The sequence below is a fragment of the Callospermophilus lateralis genome, chromosome 2, assembly GCF_048772815.1.
Source record: "Callospermophilus lateralis isolate mCalLat2 chromosome 2, mCalLat2.hap1, whole genome shotgun sequence".
NCBI lineage: Eukaryota > Metazoa > Chordata > Mammalia > Rodentia > Sciuridae > Callospermophilus > Callospermophilus lateralis.
The window spans coordinates 8,150,585-8,166,377 of record NC_135306.1 but is presented as its reverse complement, the minus strand read 5'-3'; the positions used below and the strand labels follow the sequence as shown (position 1 = coordinate 8,166,377).

Here is a 15,793-nt window from a genome sequence, read left to right as displayed (position 1 = left end):
GGTGACCAGCCAGAAAGTCATGGGAACCAGTTCATTTCTTATAAATCTTTCAAAAAATTCCTTATTTTGATTTCTAATCTTGAAATCAAGCTTCAGATTCCTCACAAGGGCCCGTATAGTTTAAATTAAGTTGCTATAGCTTCACCATCATCATCATCACCAAGGAAAATGTTTGGGGCAACTTTTGATTAAACAAGTCCCCGTGAATGCGTGTGTGTGTTTGGAGCAGGTACGGTAGAGTATTATAGGAAAGTTATAAAACCTGAAATCCCAGGAAAGGACTCTGATAACTGGAGGAATTAGACTTCTGTTTCCAACTGTAATAGTAGAGTAAAACTTCTCTGATCTGTGTGTATACTTGTGGGCCTATACATGATATGTATATGTACTATATTTTGTTGGCCCCCTGTATCCATGAGATCCACCAACTATAGATTGAAAATGTTCTAAAAAAATTGTTCTGAACATAACTTTTTTCTTGTCATTATTCCCTAACAATACAGTGTAACAACTATTTACATTGTATTAGGTATTGTATCTAGAAATGATTCAGAGTATGCAAGAGCATACACATATGTTATTGGCAAATACTAAGCCATTTATGTAAGGGACTTGAGCAACTGCAGATTTGGACATCCTTGAGAGGTCCTGAACCAATCCCCCATGAATACAGAGGGAAGGCTGCATGTGTGTAGGTGTGTACCAGCACTTGGTAAGTATTTGGTAATGTTCCTTGAATGAATGAATGAATGAATTAGCATGTATAATTGAAGTGCTCAATAAATCTTAGTGATGGGATGGCACAGTTATACCCATACACACCCATAATTTAGCTTTTACTCTATTCCAGGCAGTTTTTAAAATGTGGTACACAGGGTTTCTCTCACTTAACCCTCACAGTGACCACCACAGGTATGTATTGATATTCCAGTTTATAGATGAGGAACTAAAGGCACAGAGAGGTGAACATGCTGGCTTTGGATCTCATAGCTGGCCAGCTGGGTGGGGTCTAAGCCAGCCTATTGTGTCTCTTGAGTTTGTCCCGCTAACCATGACACTGTACTGTCCCAGAGGAAATCAGCCCTGTCAAGCCTGATGGAGGTGGGTACTCAGTACCTCCCTGGAAGGTGGGTACTGAGTGCAGAATGATTCATAGAGATGAAGCTCTGTAGGTTGATTTTGATGTGGTTGATTTTCTTACATGGATCATATAGCCCAGGTGCCGACAGGTCCAGCTCTGAAACTCGTATACACCCAATACTGGGAGGTAATAAGAACAGCTTCCGTTTTTGGAAACCTCCTATGTCTAGGTCTTTTGCTAAATGTTTTACATGTCTTATTTAATTCCCTTCTCCTTACGAATTAGGCATAATTATTATTCTTAGATAACAGATAAGCAAATCAGTGCTTAGAGAAGAATGTCATCTCATACAGACAGAAAGTGGGGTGGCTGGGATAGAGATGAAGCTCTATCAGCCATTCTGCACTCAGGAACCCAGGATCTGACCTGCTAGGCAAGCCCTCTGTCTCTGAGCCCGCCCCCAGCCCTGTGCCGTAGCTTTTTACTTACTTACTTTTTTTTAACACTGGACAGAGCAGTTGAGGGTGGCCATTGAAAGCACGTGTTTTGGTGTCATGGAAAACTAGGTTCACATTCTGACTTCCAGTTTCACAGCTGAGGTACCCTGGAGAAGTAACTCTGCCTCTGCTTCCTTATCTGTAAAATGGGAATAATAATGGTGTGTATGCATGGGGGCTCATGAGAATTAAATAAGATCCTGTGTGTGAAGTGCTTGTCACAGTGCCTGGACAAGAGTGACGTGCTGGCCACAGAAGCCTTTTCATTGTGTGATCAGTCCTCCTCTGACCTCCCTGTGGGGCAGTTGAGGCAGTGATTCCAGGGCAGACCCTCAGCCTGTGCGCTCTCCACTTTCTTCACAGGGCAGCAGCAGCTCAGACTCTCTGGAGGGCCAGAGCTGCGACTATGCCAGCAAGAGCTATGACGCCGTTGTCTTCGATGTCTTGAAAGTGACTCCTGAGGAGTTTGCCGTAAGTGACACAGTGACACAGTGATAGGGTGCTAGAGGGCAACATGGCTCTGGGATTCCTTCCCAGGAGGGGAGTGTTGGATAAAGGACGCTATGTCCTTTATGAAATACCCGTTGGAAAGGAGGCTGTGGGTCTGGCTGTTACCATTGTGGAAGGCACACACAGTATACACAACGAGGAGGCAAAGGTCGCAGGTCCAGCACAGTGCTGGAGAATGGGCTGCTTCTAGACAGCATTCTCAGCACACATGCACACGCACACACAAGCATACACATGTAGTGTGTGTGTACACACACCCATAATGGGATAAGTTCTAAATTTGATATATACTCGTAAATAATCAGATCTACAGAGCCAAACATATTTACTATACTGTTTAAATTAAATTAAATTAAATTTAAATTTATTTTAATATTTCTTCTTTTATCTATTTGCACATGCCATATTTTTATAATAGTCATTTTCTACAACGATAGACAACATTATTTGTGTAATTTTTAAAAATTATAAATTTAAGAAGGGGGATTTCACAAAAATAAAAGGAAGATCAATAGAGAAGAGGAAGAAAATCAAGAGAAAAGGAGGAGGGGGCCATGAGAAAGTACCAGGAATGAAATGTACCAGATTATGCTGTGTCCAGGTACAGATATACCACAAATAACCCCCCACATATATGTAATTCTAATGGGCTAATTAATAATAATAATAATAGGAGGAAGATCAGTAGATTAGAGCAAGTAGATAAAGGGAAGAAGGAGTAGAGGGAAAGGGGTGGGCTGGGCAATGAGATTGGTTAAGCTGTGTGCATATGCAAATATGGCATAATGAATTCACTATTATGTATAATATAGTATACCAATAAAATTTAAAAATAAAATAAAAATCATAAATTCAAAAAATTGTTTTTTCTCCAGCTACTGTTGATCTGACAGAGAGACTTCCCCTTGGGTGGAGCAGAGGTGGCTCCATGTTTTGCTGTGACTTGGTTTCCTCCTTTGACTTTGTGGATAGAGGGGGGATATTGGCTCTGGGATGGCCTCAAGTCTGATTCTGAGCTCTTTCCAAGGGCTGTAGATCTTTAGATCCATGGAAGGCTGTGCTGGGCCTTGTGCACACATGCTCTCCAGTGTGTCTAGGGATCCATTGAAAACCTGCTACGATTTCTACAGTGGCTCCTCCTTCCCACTCCAGTGAGGGTGCCTCCTGAGGCCCCTGCCTAGGGATCTGGCCACGGTCCCCTCCTGCATACTGACTGCCTTCTCTCTAGCCTCCCCGGAGCCTCTGCCTGGTTCTTCCTTCAGTCCAGCAGCCTGCTCAGTCTCCATTCAAACGTCAGTCCTCCCTTTCCCTGGTGTAGGCAGTGTCCTCCACCACTCTCCCCTTAGCGGTCAGCTCTGTTTTTCTTCAGCATTCCTATTACACATTATGTTGGAACCTAACATTACATTATAGAACACTACTTTTTTTTAATTGCATGTCTTCTCCACTGGAATGTAAGCTCCCTAAGGTCAAGAACTGACTTTTTCATTGATTTTTCCCAGTGCCCAAAATGTACTTAGCTCATAGTAGGTGCTCAGTATGTGTTAATTCTCACAACAGCCTATTGGGGCATATCCTCAGTTCCTGATTGTCTGAAAGAGAAACTGAGGACCATATGGTTGATTTTCTTACATGGATCATATAGCCAGGTGCCGACAGATCCAACTCTGAAACTCGTATACACCCAATACTAGGAGGTAATAAGAACAACTTCAATTTTAGATACGTCCTATGTCTAGATCTTATGCTTAATGTTTTACATGTCTTATTTAATTCCCTTCTCCTTATGAATTAGCCATAATTATTATTCTTAGATAACAGAGAAGCAAATCAGTGCTTAGAAAAGAGCGTCACCTCACACAGACAGAAAGTGGCATGGCTGGGATTTGAAACTGGAGCTGACACACTGCTCAAGAGATGTGTAGTCCATGTCTCAGATGCAAGTTTATATTTTCTAGTAGCCTCTTTAAAAAAGAGTTGAAGTTACAAAAATAAAAGTGCATTTGTGTCTAAGAAACCTCAAAAAGTAACTGCCACATTTTTGAATACCACATGACACTAACCTAAAAGAACTATGAGAAGTTAGAAAAGGTACCCTGAACATGTTTCTCTCCAAAGGTTCAAAAAACTTATTTTACATAAAAATATTCAAAAGAAACTTATTGTTGTCAAATCTCACTAAAAATTATCATGAGAAAGAAAGAGAATCCTGTAGGCAATGAAAGTTTGGTGGAGATGTGCACCATAAAACAAATAAAACCTGAAGCTGACTATTTCAAAATGACCTAAGAGCTGGGCATGGTGGCGAAGGCTTATAATGCCAGCAGTTCAGTAGGCTAAGGCAGGAGGATCTTGAGTTCAAAGCTAGCCTCAAGCAAAAGCAAGGTGCTAAGCAACTCATGAGACCCTGTCTAAGTAAAACATAAAATAGGGCTGGGGATGCGGCTCAGTGCTCCAGTGTCCCTGAGTTCTATCCCCAGTACCAAAAAAAAAAAAAAAAAAAGTGATCAACTTTGAAAATAGAAGAATCTTAGAAATGAAGTAATGGAACTTAGGGAAAAAAGAGAAAATAAAAGAAAAATTCCTTTGGAAACAAAAAATTGAGCTGAAAGGAACACAGGAATAGATAAACATAGCAGAAGATGCTGTAAGAGAGAGAACTTTCATATAAAAATAAATGAAAGAGATCTTAAGACTTGGAGGCAAAGTGACAGTGTGTTAGTCAAAAATCTCCAACATATAGATAGTGGAATCCTCGAAAGGGAATAAAAAGGCAAGGGAACTGAACAATACTTATATTTATGAAAAGTTTATGAAAAATAAAATTCAGGGCTACATATTGAAAGAACTGAATGACCATGACTACAGACATTCTTGATAAACTACTGGATTTAAAAAAAAAAACACAACTTTTTTCTGTAGTTGTACACGGATAGCATGTCTTTATTTTATTTATTTCTTTTTATGTGGTGCTAAGGATCAAACCCAGTGCCTCATACATGCCAGACAAGCACTCAGCCACTGAACTACAGCCCCAGCCCAAACTACTGGATTTTTAAAGGGAAAGGAAAAATCCTTTGCACATCTTGGAAAAAATGGCAAATAACTTATTAGGGAAAGATTAGATCACCACCAGTCTTTTAGAAAGAAGCATTTTTTTTTAATGCCAGAGAAAAATGGAATAGGATAATTGAGTAAGTCAAGGAAAGAAGGAAAAAGTAAGTTGAAAAATTTTATATCCAGCAAAACTGACTGTAGAGTGTCAAGGACACAGATACCCTGTTATGAACCAGCAGGTCCTCAGAGGATATTGCCCCTAGGCTCTTCCTGAGGAATCTGCTGGACAAGCTCAGAGAATGAGAACAACTAGAAGCGTCATGAGAGGGACTGGCGGAGAACAGTGAGCATGCCTGTTACTCATAGAACTGAGATTAAGTGCGGATTCAAACACAGAAGGAGGAGCTTACAATGGCTATGCCCTGACAGTACACAGACTGCTGTTCTTATAGTGTTTAAACTCTTTTAAAGTATGGGGAGAGAATGGAGAGAACATCTGCAAAAAATTTCATAAGTATTCTCAGCTTGTATGTAGGTGGTGGTAGCATTAGTATTGTTATTCTGAGAATAGACTGCTGTATATATAACATAGGATAAAGTAAATTAGTAATTATGAAATACTGTAATCCTAGTCTACTTGTGGTACTCGGGACATGGATTTTTGGTATAGAAGAAGGAAGATATGAATGCAATACACAATAGGCTAAGTAAGTTTTTTTTTTTAAAAGGTATCCTGAACCTGAATTGGAAATATTGGGTATGAATTCCAGACTGTGGACTTGAAATATCATTTTTCACTAAAAGATTCCTGGACTTCTAGAGGGCTAGCTAATTCCAAGTCTGGGATAAGAGATGATGATCTGGGTACATCTTCCATTTCTAAAGAGGAAGCTGTCAAGGACAGCCAGCTAGAAGCTCCTACTGTCCAGTGAGGGGACAATTTGACCTTCAAAAGAATAATAATCTCAATTGATTGAAATCCATCAAACAATGGGTCACCACTATGTGATGATAGGAGACCAATTTATTACCTTAAACCCTGATACATGTGAGAAAACAGTCAAGCATTTGAGTTTCCTTTTGCTTTTGAGCGATGCTGGATAACCTAATAATAGATGAGGGAAAGTGTGTCTTCATTAGATTAGTTCAGTTAATGAATGGAAAAGACATGAAAGAATTGGAATGCCATCATTTTGTAAACCCAGTGAATGAATAGATTCAAGCAGTGAGCATCAACAACCATTGACATCACAACATTATGTGCCTGCTGAAAAGCAAAGCACCCACCTCTAGTCTTGCCAGAGGGACAGAATCTGTGTCTGAAGGAGCCTGTGGGTCCAGCTGTTGATTGGAAATACCAAGGATGGAAAAACATGGCGACCAGCCCTGTGAGTATGGGGAGGAATATAGAGGAATGGAGAAGGTACTTGTAGATTAAAGGAGATGTAAAAACACACACCCCAAAGTTTTTAAAGAGTGAAATAGAGTGCACTATGATACTAGGTGTACAAGCTTTGGGATGAAATTATGAAGAGACTTGAGGAGCATCAGGAGAGTGGGGAGGAGGGAACCTGTGACTGGGACAAAGCTTATAGGGAGCTTCCAGGGTGGTAAAATGTAGATACTATAAAAGTTACCATCTTAACAGTTGTTACCTGTGCATTTCATCCAGTACATTCACATTGTTGTGCAGCCAAACTCCAGAACTGTTTTCATCTTGCAGAACTGCAACTCTGTATCCCCAATTCCTCCTCCCACAGCCTGTAGCAGCCACCATTCTTTCTGTCTCTATGAATTTTGACTACTTGAGGTCCCTCAGATAAGTGAAATCATAGCATTTGTCCTTTTGGGCCTGGCTTATTTAACTCAGCATAATGTCTTCAAGGTTCATCCATGTGTCAGAGTGTCCTTCCTTTTTAAGGCTGGATAGTATTCCATTGTTTGTATTCCATTGTGTTTCTCCTTTCATCATTAATTTTGTGTGGTTATTTCTTGACCTGGGTTGTGGCTAAAAGGTACTCTTTTTTTTTTTTTTTTTCTTTTGGTACTGGGGAACTGGGGGACACTCCAGCACTGAGCCACATCCCCAGCCTATTTTGTATTTTATTTAGAGACAGGGTCTCACTGAGTTGCTTAGTGCCTCACTGTAGCTGAGGCTGGCTTTGAACTTGTGATCCTTGTCCTGTCTCAGCTCCCTGAGCCACTGGGATTACAGGCGTGAGCATTTTTAAAATATTTTTTTAGTCATTGATAGACCTTTATTTCATTTATTTATTTAGATGTGGTGCTGAGAATTGAACCCAGTGCCTCACACATACCAGGCAAGTGCTCTATCATTGAGCCTCAGCCCCATACCTGGCTAAGGTATTCTAATAAGTTATAAAACTTTGTGTTTGTTGATGTGATTTTCTATAAATGTGTATTGTTTTATAATAAAAGGGTTAAATAATTTCAAAGTCCTCATTTTTTTTTTTTTTTTTTTTTTTTTTTTTTTTTTTTAGCCAGGGTTGCTCTGCTGCTTACCTCAGTCCTCCTACTTCCCCAGTGGCTGAAATCAGAGCAGAAAGCTGCATTGGACTTGTATTTTTCATTAATAAATTGGGGACATACTTCCAGATCAATATGTGCAGATTTCTTTACTATATTTTTATTTTAAATTTATTTTATTTTAATTTTTGGTACTGGGATTGAACCCAGGAACACTTCCCACTAAGCCACATTCCCAGCTGTTTTTATTATTATTTTTTAACACTTAATGAGTTATTTAGGGCCTCACTAAGTTGCTGAGGCTGGCTTTGAACTTGCAGTCCTCCTCCCTCAGCCTCTGGAGTCACTGGGATTACAGGCCTGCACCTCCAGGCTTGGCATCACTTTTCTAAAAGCTGCATAATAATAGTTCAGTGTCTGATGCACCATACTTTTTTTTTTCCCCACTAAATCCCTTTTGATGGCCTTTTAGGTTGTTTCCAGATTTTTGCTACTATAGCTAATGGTACAGTAAGCCTCTGTGTTTCTATCTGTGTCTTGTCTTGTATCATATCAGCTAGCTCTGTACACATGAAGTCTCCTTATATGCCAGTGTTTCTCTATGTATCAGTAAGTTTGATCAATAGTTTGCTAATTTTACTCTTTGAGATAATACCTAAATACACTGTAAGCCCTAGGATTGAGGGGAAAAATTGTTATAAAATAGAGTTGGGATAATTAGCAACTTTGGTTATAAACTGTGCATTAGACAATATTGTTGTATCAGTGATAGGTTTCCTAAAGGTAATAATTTTGCTCTACATTTAACAATAAGAAAGAGAATGATCTTGTTCTTAGGAAATACACGTTGGAATACTCAGGGGCAAAGAATCACAACTCTGCATTGTACTCTCAAGTAATTCATGAAAAAATGCATATAGGGGCTGGGGCTGGGGCTCAGTGGTAGAGCACTTGCCTGGCATGTGTGAGGCACTGGGTTCAATTCTCAGCACCACATCTAAATAAATAAATGAAATAAAGGTCTATCAATGACTAAAAAAATATTTTAAAAATGCATTTATCTGATTATGAATAGAATGATAAAGCAAATGGGGTGCAATGTTAATGATCTGGTGACTTAATGATTAGTAAAGCTAGGTGAAGTATTTTGAGAATTCATCCTACTTATTTGCAGGTTTGACATTTAAAAAAAATAAGATGTTATGGTGCTGGAGTCATAGAGCACTTGCCTAGCATGTGTAAGGCACTGGGTTCGATTCTTAGCACCACATATAAATAAATAAAGATTCATTGAAAAAAAAAGTTAAAAAAACATTTTAGTGAGTTACTGCTGGATTATTTTTCAAAAAGAAATAAAATAGTTCAGAGACACCCATGGTGTCTTCCTGTGTAATCTGCATTTCAATTCTAAAATTCTGACTACCATTCTAGGCTCATTAGACATGTGCTTCCCGAGGCTCTGGGAGTGTGTGTATCTAGAATACTTCTTCTGGGCTGATCCCGGTTTGCTCTGGAAACTGTCTTGGTCATGTTTTGGTGGAGTGAACCAAAGGCAAATGTTAGGGCATCTTCCACTATGAAATACACCACTGATTTGTCAGCAGCTGTCTCTGTTGATTTGGGGTCTTGGGAGACCCTTATGCTAAGGATGTGGTAGGGAGAGGATGTAGTCATCGTGTCAGAAGAAGAAACATTGCATTTAATGTAGGCAAGAAGGGCTTTTCTTTTTGGCTGCTCAAAAAGATTCCAGTTTTCATTAGGAGGCCACATTGCCAGTGCTCCAGTAGTCTCTCCAGACTGTAGGATTCATCTATACAGAAAGGTTTTGTAATGTGTGGGAGATGGGCCATGTCTCTCGAAAGCCTGGGTTCTTAGGGTGGTGGCCCAGGAGAAGGGACTAGGATGGAGAAGGCAGTGCCATGTGACCCATTGGCCTGGACACCTGTATTAAGGCTTTTTGTTCCTCAAATAAGGAGTAGCCACGAAGAGCCCTGTTGATGAGTCTCCCCCTGTGGGACACTTGCTGTGTGGAAATGCACGCAGGAGCCTCCTTGTCTGAGGTTCTGCTGACGCTGGGACACTCTCTGGGGATGCCCTTTGTTTCCTGGAATCCTGGGCATCAGGGCTGGGGAGAGGGTCCCAGTGGCCCCAAGAGTGGCCATGGAGTATGACAGGCCCTGCTTCAGTGCTCAGGCCCTCCATGCTCACCCTTTCTTTTGGCAGCTGGCTTTCTTGGCCCACCCAGGCCTCTGGGGAGGATGCTCCTCAGGAGCCTTTCCCACATGACCTTGGCCTGGTAGGAGGGTGGCATGAAGCTTGTGATCTGGTGACTTACCTGAATCCTTTGTGTTGATACACTCTCACCCTGGTACTATATCAGCTTTGGTCAGGGTTGAGAGGATAGAAATGGGAGAGACTCTCCCCTAAATCCTCACTGTGTGGCTGGGATCAGCCAGTCTATTTTTAGTCTGCTGACCTCTGTCATTGTGAGTTTTTAATAGAACACCTGAACACATTTTCTGACTTACAGTCTGAGTAGAGATCAGAATATTTGAAACCATCCAAAAAATATGAAACATCAGGTCACTATTTTAATAAATCATTTAGAAATTGAGTAGCAAATTCTAGAACTGATGGAAGGATGGAAAGGAAGTTTTCTCATTTTCACATTAGCAGACTTTTGGTTCTTTTCTTAAATAACATTGCAAACATCCTGCTGGCTCTCCTGGAGAGGGAGTTAACTTGAACTGCAGGAGAGAGTTCCAAGGCCCTCCGAGCTTTCAGCTCAAATCTCCTGTTTTCACAAGGCCTTTCTGTTCCCCAGTGTGGCAGAATTAATCCAAATATGAGGAGCACTTGGCTAACAATCCTGATGGGTCTGGCAGAAGAAATGCTAGTCTGTTTATGCTGCCCAGGACATAGCTTTGGGCCCCAGAGCTCTGGGCCAGACATGGGCTTATGGGCCTTCAGAGTGCACTTGCCACTCATCACCAGATCATGAGGCCTGGAGCCCTGGTGTGTGGTGTCAGATGCCCCCTTGCCATGGAGGGGACCCAGAGGTGGAAAAGCTTGGATCCCCCAAGTACTTCCTTATCCCTGGTGCCACCTACTGTCTGTCTGCCAAGCTTCCCTTGGTGGCAGCATTTCACCCCTGTGCCCTTGAGGAGCACTGTCCCCTGGGAGGGGGCAAAGAGGCTCTTCACTGATGCCACCTGCTCCTTTTCCCTCCCTCTCAGCTCTGAGAATGGTATGCTTTGGCCTGTATCTTGGGATTCACAGGAACCCAGTCACCTTGGCCCACCTTTGAGTTGTGCCAAGAGCTGGCTGCAGTTCTGCACTAAGCCCTGGATTATGGTCACAGGTGACACACTGTATATATTGCCATTTTTCTCCAATGTATTCTTGACATGAGGCTTTTTGCTGGCATATTGTAACAGCCTCTTTTAATTTTCTCTAAAGCAACCTCAGTGCCCGGATATTCAGCCCATTCAATGGTCCCTTGTTTCCTAGAACCATAAACCCATGGTCAATACACTGGCCCATCTATGTGACTACCCTTTTGCTAATCTCTCTCTCACACACATATTTTTATTGACCATCTGCCAGGGGCCAGGCTCTCTACACCTCTTATCTTGAATTTTTACCAAGATCTCAAAGATAGAGACTATTGTTACCATTTTCTAGATGTGGCACTTGAGACTGGGAGAAGTTAAGACATGTCAGAATATTGCTGTTAAACAACGCATACGGAGCCCTATAGGTTCCAGATCCTGAGTGTGTTCCACAGCACCATCATCCCAGAGGGCCTTGTATCCAGTGGACAGGGCATTGACTTGCATTCATAGGCATCCAAAAGCCCTTGGCTCTCATTTTTCTGGCCTTTCACAGAGGCATCTGCCAAATGACACCTGCCATCCCATGTGACGTGTGGAGGTAGGTTATGTGATGAAGACTCAGTTCATGTCTCAGCCTGAAGAATCATCAGCAGAGGTGTCTTCCCTCTCTGACCCCAGAAGAACACTAGTTTTGGGCCTAGCCTTTCAACCTCAGCGGTGTGTGTTTCTGTATTGATGGCCTCAGTGCCCTTGAGGTGGCTGTGGTGAAGCACCAACTCTTTCTTTTCCAATCTGTTGAGGACTGTTACTTAAAAACAAAACAAAACAAAATAGAAATGTCGCCACCATGCCAAATTGCTATAAAAGTTTCCTTGCTTGCTCTCAGCTTCTGTACTGATCTCACTGTGGGTTGGTGCATTAAATGGTTGTGGCCCCGGACTGGCCTCTGGATGCATCTTGAATAGTACTCTACCGTGTAATTTAGGGGAGGCATAGACTTCAGAAGAGAAATGTCATTTCTATAAGCCACAATTTTAAAGTAAACTTAAATTTAGAGTAATAGATAGTGTCTCTGTTCAACATTATAATTTTTAATATTATATCTACTTTTTAAAATTACAAAAGCAACTCATGCTGAGAGCAAAAATCTACATGGTACAAAAATTTTCAAACTAAAAATATTCTCCTTACTCTCAGCTCCACCCTCCAAATAACTATTATCAATTCTTAAGTTTGAATGCTCATCTCATATTCAAGGAAGAAGGGTGTGGATCAAGATTTATGAAGAGGGAAAGGGGTGGGAGAGGCATTTCAGAAATTCACCCCTATCTCTCACCAGTTATAAAAATCAAACTCAAAATGGATTAAAGACTTAAGTGTAAGACCTGAAACTGAAACCATGAGAAGAAAACTCAGGGGAAATGTTTCAGGACATTGGAATGGGCAAGGATTTTTTTGGGCAAGACCCCAAAAGCACAGAAATGAAAGTAAAAATAGACAAATGGGACTATATCAAACTAAAAGTTTCTACACAGCTAGAATGATCATAAGAATGAAGAGACAACCATAGAATGAGAGAAAATATTTGTAAACTACATCTGACAATGGGCTAATATCCAGAATATATAATGCACTTAATAGTACAGCTATCATGGAAAACAGCATGGAGAGTCCTCAAAAATGAGATACAGAACTGCCCTAGGATCCAGCAGTCCCCACTACTGGGTATAGATCCGGAAGACATAAAGTCAGCCTGTGGAAGAGATTTCCACATGCCCAAGTTCACTATAGCTCTGGTCACAACAGCCAGGAAGGGGAAATACCTAGGTACCCATCAACTGATGAACAGATGAGGAAAATGTGGTACCTACACACAATTACTACACAACCGTAAAAAAGAAGGAACTCCTGTCATTTGCCATAACACAGATGGAATTGGAGATCACTATGTTAGGAGAAATAAGCCAGAGCCAGGTGTGGATGCACGCCTGGAATCCCGGTGACTCAGAAGGCTGAGTCAGGAGGATCGCAAGTTCAAGAACAGCCTCAGCAACTTAGTGAGATCCTGTCTCAAAATAAAAAGTTAAAAAGTGGGCAGGGGATGTAGCTCAGTAGTAGAGTACCCCTAGGTTCAATCGCCAGACTGGGCAAAAAGAAAAAAAAAAAAAAAAAAAAAAACCCAGAAACAAATACCACCGAGGCCCTGTGAGTGGGCAGAGGGATGGGGAAAAGCTGATCAGAGGCTACTAAGTCACTATTAGAATGAAGATATTCTGGCCTGCTATTGCACAGTGGGGTGACTATGTAATAACTGTGTACTGTATATATCAGCTAAAAAAAGGGTTTCAATTTTTTTTTCTACCATAAAGTAATGACAAATGAGAAGATAAGTGTGTTTAACCTAGATTAAACATTACACAATGTATAGATGTATTGAATTTTTGTATGGTGCCCCATCAATATGTAAAATTTTAATGTTTTATGTGTTAGTTAAAATTAATTTAAAAAGAAAATTATCCTTCTTTTTTTTTTTTTTTTTACTTTGTTTCTTTCGCAGGGAAAGTACAATTTTAATGAATGTGTGTGTCTCTGTAGATCTAAAGCAACATGACAGCTGTCTTTGACATCCAGTATTTTCTAATGTGGATTCTCTTTTCTTGCAGAGCCAGATCACACTAATGGACATCCCTGTGTTTAAAGCCATCCAGCCGGAGGTCTGTACTGCATCCTATGTTCTCTCCCAGTGCTGTGGCTGGGAAGGGAGGGTCTGGTTAGCTTCTTAGGATACTCAGTCCCCGGTTTCACTCTTGAAGTCTCTGGATACATGTTATCTATTTAAACTGCTTCCTGTTCTTGCTGGTGCTGTTCTCTGAGCAAGGTGTTTGGGTTCTACAGAGAATGCCACCTGTCTGGCCTGTTCTGGGCCTGCATGGATACACCCCTTCTTTCCCAGGCTGCCCCTGCTAAAGATGTCCACTGTCAATAAGGGCCTGGAACAGAATGTTTTCTAGAAAACTTTCATTTACTGATCCTAGATGCTAGTGATTGCCCCTTGTTTCTAAAACCAGTTGCCACAGCAGAGCAAATACATATTTACATTAAAATCAAATGTCTAGTTTTAGAAACAATAAAAGGAAAAGAGTTGATTTTGATCTTTAAGAACAAACATACTTGGAAATGTCTGGCTATTGGTAATGAGGCTCTAGTTATTTCATTTAGGGTTTTTTTTTTTTTTTTTTTTTGTGTGTGTGTGTGTGTGTGTGGCAAGTAATAGGTATCCATTTCCAAGTAGTTATGTAGACAAAAGAGAAATTTATTCCAACAATACCATGGCACTTCACAGAATCATCTGTGGCCATAGAGTTCAGGCAGCAGACCACAGACCACAGCTCTTCCCCAGTTCAGGCAGCCTGGTGAGTCCCCATGACATGGACAGTCCCTGCTTCCCTTGTTTTCTCTCTCACCCTCTCTTCTCTTTACACAAGGCCCAACTTGACCTCTCCAAAGTGCCCATGTTTACACAATCCCTATTTAAGCTGACGTCTGAGACTGAGGCCAGCAACTCTATTCAGCCCTGTTTCATCATGTGTCTAGTGCTGGTACAGTCACCTGATGACAGCACGACATGATCAAGACTAGCAAACATGCTGATGAACCCAGGTCCAGGAATGAGGTGCAGATTCAGAGAAGGGGGTGTGGTGGGGAGATAGGCCAATAGTTGCTGTGGCTATGGTGTGCATCCCAGAGCACTCTGACCACTGCAGTCCAGTGACTGCCAAGACTTCTAGAAGGACTCTATACCCCAATACCAAGCCAGAGCACCCAGGCCCTCCAAGAGCTGGCACCACTCACTGCAAATCAGGAGGCACCAGCCCTGCTGGCTGCACTTGTCTTGAACGTGAAGATGTGGCACTGGCTTTGTGTGCCATGTTCTTGGGGTTTGGGAAACAGAGCTATGGGTGCTGAACTGGCTGCCTTGGTTGTTTCCTGCTTTTGCAACATGGAGTGATTCATTCTTTCTACAGCAGCTCACTACCTCTTGGAGCCTTTGGGTGAAGTAGTTGTGTGGTAGTTGCCTTACTCTCAGTGGAAGTTATTTCTGATCACATTCTCTACTGAGCTTCAGTCTGTAACAGTTTAGGCATTTGGGGCTTTGTTCTTTGTTCTGAATGTCAAGGGCAGCATCCAGCTTCCTGGGAGACTGACTCCACTGTCCAGACTGACTGTAAGGGGGAAGCAGGTGGCTGGGATAGGGGATTCTTCCTCTTCAGAGGCACAGCCAGGGACAGACCATAGCTCTTCCCCAATGTGGCACGTCTTGTTTAAAGTTATGAAAAGACATTAAACTGGAGTTGTTTTGCCTTCAAGAGTTTAGTTTGGAAGGGGTTCTCAGTCAGGACTGCTCCTCAGAATCACCTGGGCAGCATTTGAGATGTAAGGTACCCAGATCTCATCCCAGACATGGAATCTGGATCTATGAATTGGGGTCTGGAACCCAGTCAGCCCTACTTTATAAAGATTTTCCAGGTGATTCTGATTCAGAGTAAGGATTCAGAACTAATTACTTTGAGGTATCTGGAGAAACTCCAGATTTGAATACCTTAAAACAGGTTAGCTAAAATGAAAGAATTTGTTCCATTATTAAAAGAATGACCCTTAGAGCTTCCCCAGCTGTTCTTTTTTTTTTTTTTTTTTTTTTTTTTTTTTTTTTTTGCTACTGTTATTATTATTAGCAGACTGAAAACTAGAATTTTTCCTCTTGGGGATGTTGCCATATTGTGGCTGGACCACTCCAGAGTGGGAAGGACACGAATAAGGGGCAGTTG

The 15,793-nt window shown here is 41.4% G+C and overlaps 1 protein-coding gene across 3 annotated transcripts in view; it reads left to right on the top strand.

Annotated features, from left to right (window-relative positions):
- Positions 1–15,793, top strand: part of Ralgps1 (Ral GEF with PH domain and SH3 binding motif 1) — a 247,154-nt gene that overhangs the window by 35,529 nt on the left and 195,832 nt on the right. For all 3 annotated transcript variants that reach the window (XM_076845456.2, XM_076845460.2, XM_076845457.2), the window contains exons 3-4: positions 1,942–2,049; positions 13,631–13,681. In XM_076845456.2, coding sequence (XP_076701571.1) covers positions 1,942–2,049; positions 13,631–13,681 — 159 coding nt within the window. The remainder of the gene's footprint in view (positions 1–1,941; positions 2,050–13,630; positions 13,682–15,793) is intronic.